General features: G+C 37.3%; 3 protein-coding genes across 12 annotated transcripts; 1 reads left to right on the top strand and 2 right to left on the bottom strand.

Moving 5' to 3' along the window:
* The first annotated feature begins 3,559 nt into the window (after positions 1-3,559).
* On the top strand, positions 3,560-7,920 carry LOC140003911 (uncharacterized). Of its 8 annotated transcripts, XM_072058551.1 has the most exons (8): positions 3,564-3,941; positions 4,044-4,238; positions 4,687-5,317; positions 6,187-6,303; positions 6,450-6,515; positions 6,656-6,721; positions 6,973-7,035; positions 7,316-7,920. In XM_072058551.1, the coding sequence occupies exons 2-8, from the start codon at positions 4,072-4,074 to the stop codon at positions 7,448-7,450; spliced, it is 1,245 nt and encodes a 414-aa protein (XP_071914652.1). In that variant the 5' UTR covers positions 3,564-3,941; positions 4,044-4,071; the 3' UTR covers positions 7,451-7,920. The 8 variants fall into 8 exon arrangements, with proteins under 8 accessions (XP_027075274.1, XP_071914651.1, XP_027075272.1 ...); XM_027219473.2 differs by having other exon boundaries at positions 3,560-4,238; positions 6,187-6,355; positions 7,319-7,920; XM_072058550.1 differs by having other exon boundaries at positions 3,561-4,238; positions 7,319-7,920.
* Positions 7,921-8,743: 823 nt separating this feature from the next.
* LOC140011108 (disease resistance RPP13-like protein 4) lies at positions 8,744-12,499 on the bottom strand. Of its 2 annotated transcripts, none has more exons than XM_072059309.1 (2): positions 12,291-12,499; positions 8,744-11,626 (listed from the first exon to the last, which is right to left on the bottom strand). In XM_072059309.1, exon 2 carries the CDS (start codon positions 11,610-11,612, stop codon positions 9,063-9,065), a length of 2,550 nt encoding a protein of 849 aa, XP_071915410.1. In that variant the 5' UTR covers positions 11,613-11,626; positions 12,291-12,499; the 3' UTR covers positions 8,744-9,062. The 2 variants fall into 2 exon arrangements, with proteins under 2 accessions (XP_071915410.1, XP_071915411.1); XM_072059310.1 differs by having other exon boundaries at positions 8,838-11,640; positions 12,291-12,430.
* A 779-nt stretch (positions 12,500-13,278) lies between these two features.
* On the bottom strand, positions 13,279-16,978 carry LOC140011109 (thioredoxin domain-containing protein PLP3A-like). 2 transcript variants are annotated; one of them, XM_072059312.1, is made up of 10 exons: positions 16,838-16,978; positions 16,631-16,731; positions 15,654-15,728; positions 15,523-15,570; positions 15,281-15,423; positions 14,926-14,998; positions 14,776-14,837; positions 14,030-14,127; positions 13,832-13,964; positions 13,279-13,704 (listed from the first exon to the last, which is right to left on the bottom strand). In XM_072059312.1, exons 2-9 carry the CDS (start codon positions 16,712-16,714, stop codon positions 13,858-13,860), a joined length of 690 nt encoding a protein of 229 aa, XP_071915413.1. In that variant the 5' UTR covers positions 16,715-16,731; positions 16,838-16,978; the 3' UTR covers positions 13,279-13,704; positions 13,832-13,857. The 2 variants fall into 2 exon arrangements, with proteins under 2 accessions (XP_071915413.1, XP_071915412.1); XM_072059311.1 differs by having other exon boundaries at positions 16,631-16,741; positions 16,838-16,977.
* Between the last annotated feature and the right edge of the window lie 188 nt (positions 16,979-17,166).

The following is a 17,166-nucleotide window of genomic DNA, read 5'->3' as shown; positions in this document are numbered from 1 at the left end:
AAAAAGGCATCTGGGATTAATCCCAAAGTACCAATAATTGCATTGTTATTCTATATGTCGGCCCTCAAAATCACGCCACCCTCGTAGCATGCATGACCAACTTAATTAGTTAGAAGGAGAAATCAAGTCGTCCTTTAAATCCATGAAAATTTGGAACGGTTATTTAATCATGTTCTTAGGTTTAAGTTCCATCTTCATGCTATTAGTGACACAGATCTTTTAGGTCAAATTCAAAAATTAATGTTAAATATTTGAGTAAACCTTATATACACTGATAATATGTACACTATCACCATTGGATTAATGATACGTGCAAAAAAATTGAATTTCAAGTTCAAATTTTACAGACAATTCAAATTCAAATTTGAAATTGAATTACTGTCATTCATCAAAAACTAGCAGACAATGGATACACTGTTGTGTTGTGTAGAAAAGATTAATTCATAATAGTTTATGCATCCCATTAGTCTCAAACACTTGGAACTTCCAAAGTCTTCGAGTAAGGGTATTTTTGGCATATTGTCGGTGAAAGTGCATTAAGTTTTGAACTCAATCAAGGAATTTATGTATTAGCAAGTCTGTGCCATAAAACCCTTTGTCCTTTATATGCTTTTTTTTTTGGGGGTAGCTTTGATTGATGTATCTTTATTAATGTTCATATCTTTAAAAAAACGGCAAACATCAAATTTGACACTCTTACAATTTACTTTCAGCAGGGAGGTTTCTAATATTCAATCAAATAAATGAAATAAGGTGTTAATTTCTTTTTGAAACATATAAAACATGGATGTTAAAAATATGAATTAATTTTATCCATATTGGTGGTGTATATATTATCACGATTGGATGTATTATATATATGTAAAATTTGGATTTCAAGTTAACATTCAAATCAGTTATCATGCATTCAATGGTGATCGTGTATATATTATTTGTGTATAAAAAATAAATCATAAAGACATTATGCATATAGATTCTAGAGTGATTACTCGTATAGTCAATTAAAATGGAAAAAAAAAAAAACAAATGTAGTGTTGCATGTACAAGATATTGAATTAACGACCCTATCACGTAAGAAAATGAACTCGTTGCAATCGTGTCCAATAGTTCAGGTAAAATTTGCTAAAATTGACTATGCAAAAGCTAAGATATAATGAGAGTGAAAAAAATTTAGAAAATGAGATTGAGAGCTTGTTGCAGGAGGCCGTGGATGGCATTGGCAAGGCTAGTTGAATTTTGAGTACGGCTGAAAAAGTAAGAGATCAAGACAAACCTGTCCATAACCTGGAAATCCATTAATCCATGATCACTTTTTCGCCTGATATATCATTTTGCCTTCTTGTTGGGTTGCTATTATCAGTTACCTCCCCCGATCTTACTTTTCTCTAAAAAATAGTGAAATAGTACTTCAACATGTACCTTTTTACTTTAGCATGGGAGAAGTGGGAAAGAAGAAGCTGGAATGGAGAGAGAATGAGGGATGGTGAGAACACATTCCTCTCTCCTCAGCATAAAATAATCAAGTTTAGGATATCACTGGAAGATCTCAGCTGGGAAATGGTGATGCCCCAAAAAAAAAAAAAAAGAGAGAGAAAGGAAAAGAATCTCTTGCTGGCGATTAGAGTTGGACAAGGAACACATTACTAAGAAGTTAGCACATAATCTGAAATCTGCATGCATGACAGTTTGACAAAATACCAGGCACATAAGCCACCCTTACCCATTAATTGCAAATAATGAACTAAGCTCCAGTAGAACGGGAAGGGGAGGAAGAAGGAATGAACTAGTGGGATGGAAGAAGTAACGCTGCAGTGCAATTCATTTGTCAACGTGATTTCAAGAAAACAAATGAATTGTAGTAGATGGCATTGCTTATGATTTCCCAGTTCAAGTTCTCAGATTTGATATTTCTATGGACTCTTGTCTGACAAAAGGGAATGCATAAGATAGTATTGTGGTTTTCCTTGCGACCCTTGTGCGTACTAAAATAAAATTTGTTTGAAGTTGATTATTCCTGCATTCTGGTCCCCAATCAACCAAGAGTCAAAGAGAAGATGGTAATAATGACTTTAGTCGGCTAGGGGAAAACAGATAAAGAGTATCGAATATTTAATTATCTAACATGAGTAGGTGAGGGTCGTTAAACTTATGTCAAAACTAGAGGGGAATGCCTGTGCATCGTGCGGGTGTTTGGCGCGTGTTATTAAAGAGAATTTTTTAGGTGTCTGTGATGAGCAAGTAAATGAAGATAAATATAAAATAACAGTACATATTAAGTAATACTAAGGAAATATAACTTCTGTTGAAAACCATTATGAAATGCTCAGCGAAAAGGTTAAAAAAATAACGCAATTCTGAAAGTCGAAAGGGGAAAAATCGAAGAATGTGAAGGAGGAAGAATTGAAAGAGTTATAACTGATACTCATATAATAACTTAGCAGCACACCCACATTTATTGGATGTTTAATTGGGATGTAAATAGTATTTTATTACTGGTAGAGAAGCTGTTTCAAACAGCTGAACTTCAGACATAGGAAAGCAAGTGTTAATATAATTATGAGTGTTTCAGACAATTAAAATGGAGTTATATTGCAATTACTGAGGTTAGCAGCAACGTGGCTCTATTTTAATTACATAATAATCCCATTTCAGTAATTGCAAAAAAATATACGCTTATATGAATTGGATCAAATGCACAAATAATCGTCAAATAAACCCACATTTCACAAATACTTAGATGTGTCTATAAATGTAAATTTTAAATGCACAAATATGGGGGTTTTAATATAAAAACACCCAAACACATGCTGCAATCAGTTGTACCAAAAGATTGAAAAAAGCAACACATTTTCCAAATTTTCAAAATGCCCTCGCCCATGCGGTTGAAATTTAACTCCCTTTTTTGACCAAAACTGAATCTTATATAGTATAAGAATATATAGTGCTTCTTTCATCACTTGTATGTGCTTGGACTTAATTATGTGATAAGTTGATAGATTAGCTCGATAGTCACTGTTATTTTTTTTAAATTGTTATTGCTCGAGTAGAGAAACTGTAATATGAATTACCTACCTTCTACCCCCCCCCCCCCCCCCCAAACCAAAAAAAATCAATCAGTAATCATGTTCTAGAAAACAATGTTACATTTTAGAAAAACATTGTAAGCGTAATTCGCATCCAAACTTGCACAAAATAGTGCAATCCTCAAAGCGTAATTCGATTTTATCGTAGTAGTTAAAATGAACATTGGTGTGCATCAACCAGAGAAATCCCTACTTTTCGGTAATGATGATATATATTTGCATCAACTGGTATTCTAATTTTCTCAAATTTGCCTTAATTAATTATATGTTGCATTTGCAGGATGACATCATATTTGCATCAACCAACCATAACATAAGAGATACGAGTGGGTGGTTGCCATCTCAGCCATACAAAGTCCAGTAAATCCCAATTTTCTCTGTTCATCAATGATTCCTGCTTAGAAGTACAGCGTACATGGGCCTGATTACAAGATAGGGATTAGAGACATGGGGTGGCACACAAACACAGAGCACATGCAATAGCACTTAACATGATCGATGCAGTCCATGGAAATACTAACTAATAAGCTAACTTTTTTTTTTTCTTGTTTATCTCATTTTCCTCAATCTTAAACCTGAAACCTATTATAATATGCTCAATGATAGAAAAGTATAGACATGTGGCCAGAAAAATTGCCGCTTTTTGGTAATGATTTTCACCTCGTGGGTAATTCATCAATTATGTGACAATGGGCAGTAGGGAAACGACATGGCTACAAATGCACTTTCTAGGTCAAGCTAAGTTCAATTAGAGAAGATGAATGAATTGTATATATACTAGTAAAATCATAAATTGTCTGCTCTTATTAATTACTTGATGCCGGTTTCAAGTGGAGTATAAAGCTAAGGGGTAAAAGGGTTTTGTATCAATATTCGTGACTTGAACTTTTCAGGTGAATTTTTTTTTTTTTTTTTGGGGGCCGTTTGAACCATAAATATGTATCCAGATCATTCTTCTAGGGATTCTCAAGTCTTGAACAAAATCATCATGGAATCAGCGAATTTTAATCAGCATCATGATCAGCCGTTACAGCAACAGGAGCATCAGCAGCAGCAGCAGCAACAGCTTATCTATCCTGCTTTTTCATCGTCGACCTCTTCCTCAGCTACACTAGTATCAACCGTGAATGGTCAGTGGAACCCCAGCATGGTCTTGTAAGTATACAAGCTTAGAGGATTTCCCTACTTCTATTATTCTTGCTATATTTTTTTCTTTCTTTCTGGGGGCAATATTCTTGCTTTTGTTTTATCTTCACTGTTACAGCGGAGAAGAATATTTGTCCTACATAACGAACTTTCTCAAGTAGCTCGGTTGATTTCGCGAAAACTTCTGAAGGATTATGATTCAACTGTGATTCGGATAAATAATTCACTTCTTTTTTCATTTTTGCAGTTTTTAGAGGGGTCAAAATAAAAAAAAAAAAGAGAAAAATTCTTTATTTGACTTATCACCTAGAAAAACATTCATCTTCCGAGTTAGGTCATCATGCTAAAATTTTGGTTAAACAGATGAAAGGGCATGGAAGATACGTAGAAGAAGTTTAATTTTAACATTTTAAACTCATTCGGGAAGATTTACCCACTATTGGTTTTGATGATGTAGGGAAGGAGATGACTTCAGCAGATACATGAATGAAATCCTTCCAAATTCGAGGGACTACTTTTGGCCAAGGAGTATCAACTCAGTCCCTTCTGTCAAAAAATCGCTACTCGAAGTTGATCATGAAGATTCTAATTGTCGTGATTTTAGAAGCTATCTGCATCATCCATTGCCCAGTAAGGGTGGCATTAATCCAGGACTTTTCCTCAAATCGGATGACATGAATGGGAGCATATTAAAGAACAGCTACATAAAAAATGGGCAACAAGATGTGTCAATAGACCTAAACGAGAATCTTTGGATTGGTTCCTTCTCCCACAGCCACATCAACCAGAAGCTTTCAACTAATGAATCCTACTCAAATGGGGATGGTTTTGCTAGTTTTGTAGGTCTACCACCATCTCCTCCAAATTTTATGTCCAGCGGTACTTCAGAAAGCACAGATCAGCATCAACTTTATGCCTCTACTTCTTTACTTCCCACTTCACAAAGCTTGCCTTTGGCCACGGAGATCCTGAATTGCAGAAACTTTGATGAGGGTCATCGAACTCATGAATCCTTCGAAGAAAGAATGTCTTCGGATTATTGTCACCTCCGACAATCAAGTGATAGTCCATCAAACAGCTCCAACAAAGTGGGTATTTTCCTCTTTCTTCTGTCGAAACATACAATTTTACAGCCTTTCCGGAAGTTTATTGTCTTCAAATAGATCCTTCTTCATCTGCTCCTAAGTCTACAACTGTTCATTCACCATACACGGACGTCTCTAATTAGTGCAATCTTCATCATGGATCAATGCATATGGTTTCGGTTTAATATTCTTCCACCAGTGATTTTCTTGTCTATTCTTCTTCTTTCTTTTTTTTTAAATCGATGATGAAGTAAACCAATCATTTACTGTGGGTGACCATTTAGTATATTTTTCAATATTCGCAAGAAGCAATTCAGTACTAAAAATTAAGCAACTGGAATGAGAATAGGTTGTGTTAATGCGTTAGTGTTAATTATTATTGGTTAGATCGAATTACTGTTTTAGACGAATTAATTTTTTCAGTACCAGTGCAATGCATCATCAACTTTCTGTATTGGAGTATTTTGGTTAGTCGAGTTTTAGTGTATATACGCATTTCTTTACGTGATTACGTGAGTGATTGATTGATTTCTAGAGAAATGCACTTTACGTTGAATGTGTATGTTAAATGCTCCTCGAGAGTTTTAGTGCTTAGATATCTTCACCTGGAATATTGACTCATATTCATCATAGAATTCACGAAAAATAATGAAAATGCCTTGTCAACTTTTGTAATTATCAATTTCCGGTGCATAGTCATTTTGATTCAAGTATAATAAGTACATGTGTGCAAAGCGCAGCTAGTTGATACTTGAAATATTAGTCTCAGTTACTAATTTACGCTTCTTATTATTAACTTTCCACAGCTCCCTGATCAATTTAATTTTGGCAATAGTAGGCTAAACTTTAATAATTACCCTTTGGTTTCAAAGACATCAACCTTCAGGAAAGAAGTTTCAAGACCGAAAACCCAAAAACCAACGCCATCCCTTGCAATGGCCAAGAAACCTCGAGTACTGGCACCGCAATCTTCATGTGCAACCCTTAAGGTGCCAAACAAAAAATGTTACTATCCTCGTACTCACTCTTTAACAGAACAAGGTTTTTCTTTTTCTTTTTTTTTTTTTTGGGTGGTAGGTGGTGGGAGGATTCAATATTATTAAGTAATCGTGGTTCAACTTACGTATATACCTAGGTCCGAAAGGAAAAATTGGGAGACAGAATTGCAGCTCTTCACAGATTGGTCTCGCCTTTCGGCAAGGTAGTATGTGGTCTGGTCATTCATTCATCGGAATCCATTATCGTGCAAAAAGACTGAGAGAGAGAGAAGAGAATGGCGTATTATTTTAAATTTTTGTCCATGCCCTGATGAAATTCTTTCTGGTAATGGGGAACATGCAGACGGATACAGCCTCAGTTTTGACGGAAGCCATTGGGTACATTCAGTTCCTCCAAGACCAAATCCAGGTAATTAACCCACCAACCCTTAAAAAGTTTGTTAATTTTGGTTTTCTGAGAAATACATATTATTGTTAATAATCCGCAGGAAATAAAATTAAAGAAAAATCCCAAAATTTGATTTCCTAAGAAGGAAAAGAAAAAGTTTACTACTTTCTTTTGGAAATGTTTTGTCAGACTTGATGGAGACATAAATTCTTGGTTGGCATGATCGTGAAATTGGTCCATCCACTAAATACTTATATGATGATTCTTTGCAGACATTGAGTATGGCGTATTTGAAATCATCTCGCAGCAGCAAGTCCTGTCGAGCAACTCGTGGAGTAAGTCTTCGGCTTCCAGTATCGATTATCATCAAGATTTTGACTTGAGTTGCAATTTTGTCTACACCTAAAAAAAATAAATAAATAAATAAACAAATAAAATGAGCTTCCATTTACGCAGTAATTCGACCTAAGAGAAAAGTGGTTAAAACTTGCTTTGAAAAATGCTTTTCCTGCTTATCATCTTTATTGCAGCTTCAGAACAGAATAATCATGAAACATAAAAACGAGATTTGAGATTGTAATTAACTTTGTCTTGGTTTACCGGTGATGAGAACAGCAGGAGGTTTTGAGCATGAAAGAAGACGAGGATGAAGAAGAGCGGGCAATGCATGATCTGAGAAGTAGAGGGCTGTGTCTGGTACCCCTTGCTTTCACGTCATACGTATGTTGCTCTTACAATGGGAGTATCTGATCCCCAAAGGGCTGCTACCATGTTTTAACTCCGCCAAAAAAGATAAACAACAATAACACTGCTGTCAGCTGATATACTGCTGAAAATTAGTCCTCATTATATATATATATATATATATCTGATTGTAAAAGTGATTTTAATTACAAGAACATGGGGGCAACTCATATGCTTTTTTCACAAGGATGGGGATTTCTGAAAGGTGGCATGCATCCGTTTCTCATTATTTGGTTGAAAGGAATGAAGCTCTTGTCGGTCGGGTATAGATTGATGTCGCGTCCTGAAATGGAAAGGCACCTTCCCTCGTCTGTTTTTTTGCTGGGTGATTTGTTTGTTATAAGACAACAAGGTACAGTTTTGTTGTATTCTCTTTTAGGCACCTTCCCTTGTCTTTTAAGTTTTGTTGTATTTTACGGATAACTATTATGATCATTTTCTGCGGAAGGGACGTCCTGGCCGCTTTAGTTTTTCCATTTGCTGTTTTCTCTTTTGCTCATCATAGTGATGTTGATTATTGGGATGATTCGCGACAACTCTTTCAAGCAATATCCGAAGACAAGTTAGAAAAAAGAGGCAAAGAAGTTGAATCAGTGAACTCAGCATCATGTTTTGGATACTACGCTGTTCAAACAATTTCTTCCCTTAATCATTCAGATTTTTCTCGGATACACTGCTATTACCGAACGAAGCATAAATTGAAGCTTTATGATAGCTTTGAATTACACTGCTTGAGATTCAAGAATAGGTTCTTAAAGACTTGAACCACCCCCTTTTTTTTTTATTTAACAATTGATGATTAATGAAAAGAAAATTGACTCCAACTGTAAGGTTCATAAAGTCGGACTGCAGATTCATGATGGAAAAAAAAAATCCTCAGTTGACTACCCGCTTGTTAATCACCACCGATTGTAGATTGCAATTAAAAGATCCAATGTGTACTATTGATTTATATTGGTCTTTCCATTTAATCCCTTGTACAACCATAATTTTCCAACTAAAGTAATATATATGTGTTGCCTAGGGAGGGAAAAAAATTACTACAATGAAAGTTGACCACCCTATTTTAGAAAGTATTAGATAAATCATGTGGTAGGAATTTAAATATATCCAGCAATTAGCAGACTATCTTGTGAAAAAATAAGAGCCTACAACAAAACATAATCTCCTATTAGTTGGACATTTTCACGGTGGAGATTGGGGTAGCTTGCCGCATAGATGGGGGTCTGAAACACCCCAATCCATATATAGTTTGCGGATAAACAAGGTAACGAGGCTGAATAGCTCTAGGCCGAAAAATAAAGAAACTCCCTTAAATCAAAATCAGGGCCTCAGGGAACTGGCGAGAGTTGTTGAAGCCCGGTTTTAGGAGCCCAACTCAAAAAGAGAAGAATTTCCCACCGAAGGAAGGCGCAGCTGCGGCTTATTTCGACCACCCCTTCCAAGAAGCATGGAGTTTTGTAACATTGGAGGAATGGGCTATGAACCAATCCCGAAGCAAAGTGATGAAATGCAACACTTCAATGGCAAGGACCATGATGACATGCAAGAGCTTATTCAATCAGTGCTGGGACTGTATAAGAACTGTTGTTACTTGTATTGCACCTTTTAAGTCTTGCTAGCTCCTTTGCTCTTCCTTCTTCCAAACCCCTCCTCTAAATCCAGCATCTTCAATTGGGAAAGACTCCAGCTCAGGACACCAGCTCACATTCAGTATTTTCAGGGATGGCATGGCTTGATGCATCATTGACCATTCCTCATTCAAGTCTGATAAAGCTTCAAATTTTAAGCCCTCAATTCTCCATACCATATTTCCAAGGCCCCAGAAGCTATCATTCAATTTTGCGAGGCTTCCAGAAACAATGGACAGGTACCTCAACATAGGAAGCGACCTGGGGTTCAGCCACTCTGGACTTATTTTCCCAGGATAAAATTTAAAACTCAGCTCATGCAGTTGTCGAGGAGGGAGAAGTTTGTTGATTTTCAAAAAAAGATCATCATCATGACTATCAAAGAAGTTCAGTGTTAAGAATTGCAGTTCCTGGAGATTTACTAATGCATCAACCTCGTCATTTCCAATCTCATCACCATGAGTAAGCCTTAAATCTACTCTTCTCAGTCTTGACAGGCTTTTCAGTTCAGCAATGCGACAACCTCCACATTCGACTGGCATAGCTGGCTTGAAGCCCAATAACACTTCAAGGTTGGAAAGCCTCCCTAATCCTTTGGGCAGGTACTCAAGAGAACCGCAATTGCTGACATCCAACACCACGAGCTTTTCAAATGCTACTATACAACTTGGAAGCATGTTCAAATTCTGGCAATAACTGACATCCAAAATCTTCAGCTTTTGGAGCTTCGATAGTGAAATTGGGAGTTGGGTTAAAGGATGAGTATTGCTTAGGCTCAGACAGGTCAAATGCTGGAGAGTTCCTACTTCATCCAACAAACTTGAAAGCGATGCTGCAAAAATCGATTTGGAAAGATCGAGTATCTGCAGATGGCAACATCTGCAGAAACTCTTTGCCAATTTTGAACCAATCTTGTTTACCTCACCAATCTTGGTTGTAGTGAGCAGTGCTCGCAACCTTTGATCAGCTGCCAGGTTACGTGCACTCATGTCACTGCTAATACCAAGATGGCGGCAGTTAGCATCAGATGGAATGGAAAATGCATCATCTTCAGCAATTCTAATCACCAAGTCACGAACCATGTCATGTATTTTGCAAGTCTGGATCCGACCGTTATAAGCCTTGTCAACCACCTCTATCAAACATCGATTTGTCAACTCTGAGAAACAGTCTTCTCCAACTTCAGTTGATAATCTATGGTTTCTCACAGGCATGAAACTCTCACCCTTCCACCAATGAACCAATTGATCTTTATCGATGACACAATCCTCTGGAAAGATTGAGAAGCAGAGGAAACATGACTTCAAGTAGGGTGGGAGTTCATCATAGCTCAATTGCAGTGATGCCATCACAGAGTTATCATTTTCAGCTAATTCTTCACGAAAATGATCTGAGATTCGTCTCCATTCATGATAATGAGGTGGTTTGCACAGCATCACTCCTCCCACTGCTTTAATAGCTAATGGAAGCCCTTTGCACTTCTCAACAATCTCCTTCCCAACATCCTCTAACTCAGAGTGACGACACTCACCCCCAGTTGCGGCAAATGCTATCTTACGAAACAGTAACCAACTATAGTCCTCATTGAGGCATTTGGGCCAATGAGTCCTTGATTCCCTCACTCCCATCTTCCGAGCAACTTTCTCAATTCTTGTAGTAATAATTACGCAGTTTCCATTTCCTTGAGGCAACCCGCCAAATATTCTAAGCCACCAAGTATTATCCAAACTCCAGACGTCATCCATCACAATCAAATATCTCTTTCCTGAGAGATACTGCTTTATCTTCGTCAATAATTCACTTTCATTGTCGCCCACACATGCATCCCCTAAGCTCCTCAATATGCTTCTCATGATCTGCTCCTCAGTAAAAGTTTGAGAAACAGAGACCCAGATTCTTCTTTCAAACCTGTCCTCTATCTCTCTGTCATTGAAGACTTCTTGAGCAATGGTAGTCTTCCCCACTCCTCCCATTCCAACAATTCCAATGGAAACGATGCCATCATTTGACTGCAATATCCAATTCTTCATCTTCTCAGTATCATCCTTTAAACCAACAACCTGGGAGTGATCATACACTGGTGAGCTCCATCTGGACATGAGATGGTCATGAGTCTCCATGCTACGGGTTTCACTCAAAAGCGGCACCCCCAGATAGGATGAAATATTTTGTTTTATGTCCCTGATTTTCTCATTAATCTCACATAGACGCTTCCCCGTTCGGTATTGAAGTGGAAGTTTTGAGGGACGGAAACAACTAGCGAACTTTGAAGCCCCATTTGCGCGAACTGATATAGCCTGGCAATCTATCAGTATATCTTCAGCTTCATATATAAGATCACGTAAACACGTCATTATCCTTCGAAGAATCTGGTTTTTCCTCTTGAGCCTATCCGCATCTTTTAGGAAGCTTTCCATGAGTAGCAGCTCATTCTTCAATCTTCCAAATTGCTCTCTAAACTTGCTCAGATATTGGCTCTCCTCCTGGAAAGCATTAAGAAGCTTCTCCAAGAACACTGAAACCACTGCATCCACCATCTTTTATTGTGCTTCTGCACAAGAATATCTACTTTACATCAATCGCTCATGGTCAAAAAAAGGAAATTTTGATCCTAATTTCCAAAATTCGGAGAAGTCAAACTAGTCGCAAGTTAGCATGCGATGCTATCTTTGATTTCTTATCCTGTCAAAATAACCTCCAAGACCAAGAAGGATTCTTCAATCGTTTTTTAAGTCAATTTTAAAAGATAGTTCATCACTTGAAAAGTCCATCTCGTCGTGTAATGAGGGTGTGAAGAAAGTACAAGTTCCTCAGTTGTTTGTTAGTTTATCTCGACCGGTACGAAACATATCTAGAGCACCTAACGTAGCCCTCGCCTATAAAGCTTAAACGATAATCTGATTTTAAGCAGATTAAGCTAGAATGAACTGAAGAATCTTTAAACTTTGACATCAGAAGTATCAGCTTCACACCTTTTTTCCCCCTAATTTATGTACTGACAATATCATAAAGATAAGTAAACTACCAAGATTTTGCTGTTTGCGGCCAAAATTTTTGCATCTGATTTTAGAAACAATTAGTATTACCGGAAAGGATATAGCTAAATACGGGACAGAAATGAGAAACAGAAAACAAAAGAATGATCAAATTACATAAAACTTCATTTGACGAATATAATGCAGGAAGAACGTGAACGTAATGGAAAATGCGCTTACCGTTGAGCAGTAAAAGATATTTCTTCAAAATACCTTCTTCAGGTCAAATCCTCCCCTAGACGGCTTCAATATATAAATATATATATATATATTTCAATCTTTGAGAATCCTGCACTTTGATCGTGATTATTGCCAGAAAAGATATAGTCAGTATAGTGGAGAAAATATAGCAAGAAAGCGGAGTGGACGAGCAAAGGAAGACTCGGAAGAAATGCAACGATTGTTTCGTTTCGAGTATGGTAGTTCACACACGGAAGGTAGGACCAACAGGAACACGGCTTCCAAGAAATACCGAAAATCAAAAGACCGAGGTGTCATCCAAGTCAACCCGGTGGCTTCTTTTTTTATAATCATCTCATTTCTTCGAAGAAGCAGATATCCTTTCTTTTACAATAATATATCACCTCCAAGAAATTGCTTAAACCCGCATCAAGTAATGTCATTGTGCGTCCTATCCTACTGGAGATGGAGCTAATTAGACAATCATGGTTCCCAAAGGACCAAAAGGTATCTGCTGAAATCGATCAATTCTGCTGTATTCTTCTCTTTCAGGCCTCTTGTAACCTTTTCCGCTTGGGGATGAAATGTGAAAAGTGAAGGATGGGCAGATTTTTCACCCTAAAAAAATAAAAGGGCAATTTCTTTCAGTTGGAAAAGCATGAAAACCAATAAGCTTGATATATTAGAATTCTGCTATCATCGTTCTGCAAATTCCTCCTCCTTCCCGCCTTAAATTGTTTCCCTGATATAGCGAGAAGCCAAGTACATGTTCTTCACTTACATTTGCTTGTTAGACAAATTTTTACCAATGAAGAAAGAGAAGCTGTGAAAGACAGCAGAGGCTAAAAGCATCATCAATAACCATAGTCCTTTCCTCTGCTTGCAACTTTAATTTTGATTTTCATTCACTGATATGGCACCTTGCTGCTAAACTACAAAGCCAATCCCGTAAAATGCCCATTTCTAGTGAAAATTGACCCCTGCGAAGTTTAAAAATAACAAGACTTAAAGATAGAAATCAATATGATAACAAAGGCACCCACTTATGACAAAGTTGGTAATTCCTGCAATCTAGAAAAGAGGCAAGTTTCAGTCCTGCAGGCAGCAAATTTGTAGCAACCTCAGGTAACAAAAACATTTTTCTAGAAGTGGGAATCAGATTGGTGCTGCTCGTTGCAGATAGGATAACCTATTTGAAGAAATACATATTCTCTACTACACGACTCCAACGGACTAGAAGACGACCACTATGAAAGCCTAGCACAAATCAAGAACAAACTCCATTGCCTCAGTCAGCTAAAGAAGTGGCTTCATTGCATCACACAGCTCTTATGTATAAACACCAATTCAGATCAACTGACTTGAGTACTCTTGTAGCTATCTTGGCTACCTTCCTGATTCAGCCAGAAGTAATCTGAAAAATGCAGCATCATTATTGCAATCCCATGGGAAGAAGTTAATCTCAGATGAAGTAATTGATAATGGAATGAATAAATAGCAACAATTTGAAGAAATCAAGCATCCGAAAGTATATGCATTACATTGAAATCAAGCAATCACAATTCATTCAGTCTGAATCTGAATCAGCGTTCACAGATGATCTCACTGTCCTCTGTCTATTTTCGTGATAATCATCATCCTCTTCTTCTTCTAATTTGTTCTCCTTGATCATTTCTGCAAAAAGTGGATTAGAAACTGCCATATCACTGAGTGCAGCCAACAATGAGTAAAAGTATTACCTTTCCTTAAAAGAAGAATTTCAAGTGCCTTTGTAGTAAAATCATCTTTTCCTACCAAGTCTTGAAACCCTACCAACCTGTCTATTGCAATTCCATTCCTGAAAAAAAGATTAATTCAAAGAAAAACATGAACATTTTCCTTGGTTCTTGGTTTGCTAATAAAAAATGATGAAATGAGACTCTCGAAGATAGTTAAGAAGAGTTGATATTCAGGGATGTATTGAATGTGATTTTCAAGAGCACAAGCTTAACAGGGGACCTAAAATAGGGTGGAACATGAAATCCAAGTCAACATCCAGAACCTTGATTTAGCAGAGCAAAAGTCGGTAACCCAGAAATAATCAAAAGAATAGAAGGCTCTACTTTGACTCCCAAACTTAAGAATTACCAAATTTGTTGGGTTGGACAAATCATTACTGTCTCAGAAAAACAAACAGTGTCAGGAAGTTCCCTAAAAATATGCTGAAACCATTACACGCAGCAGAAACTTCAATGAGCTAGACCCTTGAAATAAACATCCGAACCATAAGAGGTCCTTGGATTGTTTGATACATTGCTTTCTTAGAGACCCATATATTTTCATATGGTAATATGAGTTATCCTAAATTAAGGATGCTACTACATACTTCTGGAACCAATTTCCAAGAAACCAAATGGAGGATCACTACCTACAAAAAAACTTTAAACAAAAGGAGAAAAAGACCACATAAATGAAATCAAAATAGAAAAAGCAATGTGGAACAAACCTGAAGAATATTACACAAGGCAGAGTTTTGATAGCTAATTTAGCAACAAAGAAAGGTGCATTCTGCAAAAGTCCGTCATGACCCATGGTCAGTCACGTCAAATACCGCACCAAATGCATAAGCACTTAAAGACTAGATGAAAAAACTTACCTCTGCATCTAATTTGACGAACTTTGTTTCCAAATGCCTTGGCGCAAGAGACTTCAAATGCTTATCCATGATCCTAAAAGTATTAAAAAAAAATTAATAAGAACCCGTCTGATCTTGTCTTGAGCGCATGCAAGGGCGTTTGAGCCAGAGCATGTATACAAAAACAACCAATGCGACATGTCTTCCACCACATGATTGCTTAAACCACAGTAGTCTTCTGGATGTCAACTTTGGTTTTAAGAAAAAAAAAAAAAAAAAAACTATGGTAAGATGGTATTGAAGCTCATGTATTAGTTATCTATCTCTTTACTATACAGAGTGTTTGTTAGTGACTCTCCGAAGAAATCATTCTTACTTGCAACGGTAGAACTCCCGGTGGTAAAAATGACAAATAACTTTTTCGGTGCCAGTAACTTCAGCCAGAAAATCCCCTTCAGTTATCTCCCTATACTCTCCATGCCCTTGTCGCTTCAATTCTTGTCGTTTCTCAGCTTCTTTCTTCAGAAGCCAAAACAAGGAATTTGAAATATTTTAGCTATAACAAACTGCAATACAAGCAGAACCTCACTATGCATTTAGTCACACCAAATATCAGACCTTGAGAGCAGCTATCCGATCAGCATGCAACCTTTCCAGCTCGGGATCCTATTATAGGAAAAATGTCAAATACTGGCAGATCAAAACACATTAGTACAGGAAGAAAAATGGAAGATGCATATTCTACTTACATCCATCAATTCATCTAGATCAACCTCCTCATTAGCAGTAGCCGAGGCCTGGGCTTTCTCTTGAGCCATCAATTCCTGTATAATACATAAAAGACAACTCAAACAATTCAAATTCATATCTTCATAAACACAAACAGCCACAACTGCTACTTTCAATAGCATTGTTGAATGAAGTAGTTTAGACATATACCAGAGAGAACAATTATGCCTGAAAAAGTGCACTAACCACAAGGTGATGATGCTTTATTTAACTTGACCTTACGAAAGTTATGCAGGAAGGTACTCAGCAAAATGCTATGAAAATTGTTTCATCATGTAGCCTGATAACCTTAAAGTTCGACGTGCTAAATTCTTGGAATGGCACCATGGTAACTAACCAGATACCAGTATCTTCAATATAAAAGCACCCGACCACATACATGCATGTAATGTAGTCTTTTTGTCTTTGGAATAACGTTTGATGTCAGCAAAAAATAAGGAAAGCTTAAGCTTTGTCTGAATGCAGTATGCTTCAAATTCATGTGGTGTCTAAGATCATTCAGCTGACATCTATGCAGTGCTGAATGTACAGAAGTCTCACCAAAAGCACGGTGATTGCTCTAAACACAGCTCCCAATCCAACATCTACTACAAGTGGCAGCCAAAGATGGCCTCAAAAGAGGACAGAATTATCATATTTTGGCAATAAAACGGGTAAACACATTGCCAAAAACCACAACATTCAGAGATCTAAGGAGGGCAAAAGAAGTTTTGCATGGTGTAAATTGCTCGTACCAAAAGTTTTGCATGGACTAAAGCTTTCATAAACGCGTTTCTCACCCAGCATGGTAGCAATTGGTCTAAAGCTACTCCAAATATGCAATATTGCACACTTCCTCATTTTGCAGGACTACCAAAATTTGAAACTCTACAGTGATAAACAAGCAAAAGACAGAATTTTTAAGAAGGAAATAAACGGGGAAGGAATATTAGATAACCTTGTGATAATCACGAGCTGCTGCTGCCATTACATTTCCAAATGCCAGATTAGATAAAGTTGATTTGACTGCGTTAGGATCCATCTCTTTTCCCTTGGAATCTAGCAGATTCTAAAATCAGAGCCAAAGAAATAAAACCACGGGATATTCTTCAAACAATTAACGAATTCAGCACAAAATTTAAAAGAATTGCGAGGTCCTCCTTACCTGAAAGTAAAGATCTAGGTAAGAAACTTCTCGATAACCCTAACTCAGTGAGTCCCCGTGTAAATGCGTTTGCAGACTCGTTAAGGTGAACCGGCCAGCGTCCTTCAATCGACTGGTTGCAAGGTTAGGGCAGGTGGATCAGAAAACACGACGATTGGTGGCGGTTGAGAATTTAAAACTCGGACCGGTTGGCTTTACTCGAACTAATAAGTAAGTGGCAAAAACAATACGGGTATTTCCGGAAATAGCACATACCACAATGGCACGATTGCAAAATTGTAATTTCCTATTGGGAACTGTCGAGCTGATATATCACTTCCAAATTTGTC

The sequence above is a fragment of the Coffea arabica genome, chromosome 7e (assembly GCF_036785885.1).
Source record: "Coffea arabica cultivar ET-39 chromosome 7e, Coffea Arabica ET-39 HiFi, whole genome shotgun sequence".
NCBI lineage: Eukaryota > Viridiplantae > Streptophyta > Magnoliopsida > Gentianales > Rubiaceae > Coffea > Coffea arabica.
Note: the sequence above shows the minus strand (reverse complement) of the source record. Positions and strands in the feature narration are given on the sequence as shown.

Coding starts and splice junctions, on each gene's coding strand:
- LOC140011108 (XM_072059309.1), bottom strand. CDS start 11,612: ATGGTGGATGCAGTGGTTTCAGTGTTCTTGGAGAAGCTTCTTAATGCT.
- LOC140003911 (XM_072058549.1), top strand. CDS start 4,021: ATGTATCCAGATCATTCTTCTAGGGATTCTCAAGTCTTGAACAAAATC. Junction 6,516..6,655: donor TGGTCTCGCCTTTCGGCAAG/GTAGTATGTGGT, acceptor GGGAACATGCAG/ACGGATACAGCCTCAGTTTT. Junction 6,722..6,972: donor TCCTCCAAGACCAAATCCAG/GTAATTAACCCA, acceptor GATTCTTTGCAG/ACATTGAGTATGGCGTATTT.
- LOC140011109 (XM_072059312.1), bottom strand. CDS start 16,714: ATGGATCCTAACGCAGTCAAATCAACTTTATCTAATCTGGCATTTGGA. Junction 15,571..15,653: donor ATCTAGATGAATTGATGGAT/GTAAGTAGAATA, acceptor TTCCTATAATAG/GATCCCGAGCTGGAAAGGTT. Junction 14,128..14,775: donor CCTTGTGTAATATTCTTCAG/GTTTGTTCCACA, acceptor TCTTTTTTTCAG/GAATGGAATTGCAATAGACA.